Below are 2,984 nucleotides of genomic sequence, written 5' to 3'. Positions count from 1 at the left end.
ATTCGGATATCTTCGCCTGGTCCGCCTTTGATATGCAGGGAATTCCCTCCAATGTAGTGGTCCACAAATTGAATGTGGACCCAAACTCCAAGCCGGTCAAGCAAAAGAAACGTAATTTCGCCGTCGAAAGACAAAAGCACATCAAGGAAGAAGTAGATAAACTCTTCGATGCCAAATTCATTAGAGAAATCCGCTACCCCGAGTGGCTGGCCAACATTGTGATGGTCAAAAAATCCAATGGCAAATGGCGAATATGCATAGATTTCATGGATCTCAACAAAGCCTGTCCCAAAGATTGTTAACCATTACCAATGATCGATCACCTCATTGATGCCACCGCCGGGCATGAGATGCTAAGTTTCATGGATGCCTTCTCCGGATTCAACCAGATCCAGACGTACGGTACCGATAGAGGAATTCGAAGGACCAAGTCTCCTAGCCGAAGAACCGACTCTGATCCAACAGAACCAAGATCCACTGTGGATATGGTGTACGTGGACGGCTCCTCCAATGCCGGGGCAGTGGTGCCGGCTTGGTCATAACAGGTCCGGAAAATTTTATTGCGGAGTACGCCCTACGACTAGATTTCAAAGCATCCAATAACGAGGCGGAATACGAAGCTTTGATCGCAGGAATAGCTCTCACCACCAAATTACGAGTTAATCGGATCAGAGTCCACAGTGATTCGCAATTGGTGGCCAGTCAAGTAAATGGCTTCAGCGAAGCTAAAGAAGAGCGGATGATCAAATACCTAGAAAATGTGAGAAAGGAAATCTCCACCTTTGAAGAATTCCAGATAATGCAAGTTCCCCGAACTTTAAATACCCGCACTGACGCTCTCTCCAAGATGGCCTCGTCTAGAATGTTTGAGCCGAAAAACATCTACACCGAGATCCTCCCTCAACCTAGCATTGAGAAAGAAGAAATCCTACAACTCAACGAGGAACCTAGTTGGATGGATGCTACAGTACAGTACTTAAAAGACGGTGTTGTATCCTCGGATAGAAAGGAAGCTCGACGCCTGGTCGCCAAGGCTGCCAATTATATCTTCAATGGACAGGAGTTATACAAGCGGTCCTTTTCATGGCCTTTATTGAAATGTCTCCGACCCTCCGCTGCGGAACTCGCCATGAGAGAAGTCCACGAAGGAATCTGTGGTGATCACTTGGGCGGAAAGGTATTGGCTCACAAGATCCTTCGCCGAGGTTTTTTCTAGCCAACTCTCCAGCAAGACGCATCTGAGTTTGTCAGAAAATGCGAGCAACGCTAGAAGTTAGCTACCGTACCTCATCTTCCTGCAGTTCCTTACAAACCCATCTCCAATCCAGTCCCATTCGCTATGTGGGGATTGGATTTGTTAGGGCCTTTTCCTAACTCGACCAAGGGACACCGAATGACGTACGTTGCCATTGACTACTTCACCAAGTGGGTCGAGGCTAAGGCAGTGAAGAAGATTACTTCCAAAGAAACGGAAAACTTCTTCTATAATGATATCATTTGCAGGTTCGGTATTCCGCGGGTCCTTGTGACCGACAATGGGACCCAATTTATGAGCCGAAGGTTCAAAGATTTTTGCGGAAAACTCGGTATCGATCAACGGTTCACCTCAGTCGGTCATCCACAAGCTAATGGACAAGTGGAAGTAACCAATCGGACTCTCTTACAGGGATTGAAGAAACGCGCAGAAAACGCACGGGGCTTATGGGCAGAAGAATTACCGAATCTCCTATGGGCCTATCGAACTACCCCCAGAACCGCAACAAGAGAGTTGTCATTCAGCCTTGCCTTTCGGGTAGACACGGTCATACCCGTCGAGATTGGGGCCCACTCTCCGAGGCTTGAAGCATATAATGAAAAGGCCAATCCCATCCACCTAAGGAGCAGTCTTGACCTCGTCGAAGAAACTAGAGAAAAAGCCCGAGTCAGGATGGCCGCGTATCAACACAGAGTCCGCGTATCAACACAGAGTCGCCCGATACTACAACTCTAGGATGAAGGAAGACTAATAAGGACGGGCGACTTGCTACTGCGACGATCCGAAGTCTCCGACCCTCGCAACTCGGGAAAATTGGCTCCCACCTGGGAGGGACCCTACCACTTATCCCGCACTCTCTAGCCTGGGTCATACCAACTGGAAGACTTAGAGGGCAACCCCATTCCCCGCACTTGGCACATTTCAAATCTGAAGAAATTCTACCAGTAGGCAAGAATGTAATTTGTTTTCATTTCCTTATTTCCAATAAATCTGTGTTTGTTCTTTGTCTTTGTGATATTGCAGACATGTAATCATTCTCCCCAAGTAATAAAATCTCCTTTTCGATTCTCCATCCGCAAGAGCGATTACATCGACAAATCTCCAAACTAAACAAGCTACAAACGAAGGATAAAAGATACGACCCATAAACCGGTGCCCGAAGAGGCCTGGTAGAGAGTCTATCTATTTGAAAGATACGACCCATAAATCGGTGCCCAAAGAGGCTCGGTAGAGAGTCTATTTAAGATATGACCCATAAACCGGTGCCCAAAGAGGCTCGGTAGAGAATCTGTTTACTTAAAATATATGACCCATAAACTGGTGCCCAAAGAGGCTCAGTAGAGAGTCTATCTACTTAAAAGATATGACCCATCAATCGGTGCTCGAAGAAGCTCAGTAGAGAGTCTATCTATTTGAAAGATACGGCTCATAAACCGGTGCCCGAAGAGGCTCGATAGAGAATCTATCTACTTGAAGGATGTGACTCATAAACCGATGCCCAAAGAGGCTCGGTGAAGAGTCTATCTACAAAGTACTGCTTCAAAAAACAAATCTATATATCGCCAGAATCAGGAAAAAATTTATTATCACCAGCAAAAAGGTAAAAATATTTCAAAAGCATCACCATCAGTAGGGATCGCGTCGAAGGACGAACCCTTCCGTCACACACCACAATAAAATTTAGTTTTACAGATCCAGTTCATAACAAAAGCGAAAAGAAAATTGCAAG

At 46.0% G+C, this 2,984-nt stretch overlaps 1 protein-coding gene across 1 annotated transcript; it reads left to right on the top strand.

The window, feature by feature from the left end:
- Positions 1 to 311: 311 nt before the first annotated feature.
- LOC143883236 (uncharacterized) lies at positions 312 to 1,216 on the top strand. Its single transcript, XM_077386583.1, has 2 exons — positions 312 to 402; positions 546 to 1,216. The coding sequence occupies exons 1-2, from the start codon at positions 312 to 314 to the stop codon at positions 1,214 to 1,216; spliced, it is 762 nt and encodes a 253-aa protein (XP_077242698.1).
- The last annotated feature ends 1,768 nt before the right edge of the window (positions 1,217 to 2,984 follow it).

Source organism: Tasmannia lanceolata, unplaced genomic scaffold (genome assembly GCF_043159265.1).
Source record: "Tasmannia lanceolata isolate RefF3 unplaced genomic scaffold, GAP_Taslan_0.1 ptg000008l, whole genome shotgun sequence".
NCBI classification, from domain to species: Eukaryota; Viridiplantae; Streptophyta; class Magnoliopsida; order Canellales; family Winteraceae; genus Tasmannia; species Tasmannia lanceolata.
The sequence above is the reverse complement of the archived record's forward strand: the minus strand, read 5'-3'. Positions and strand labels throughout refer to the sequence as shown.

Coding starts and splice junctions, on each gene's coding strand:
- LOC143883236 (XM_077386583.1), top strand. CDS start 312: ATGATCGATCACCTCATTGATGCCACCGCCGGGCATGAGATGCTAAGT. Junction 403..545: donor CAACCAGATCCAGACGTACG/GTACCGATAGAG, acceptor TGGTCATAACAG/GTCCGGAAAATTTTATTGCG.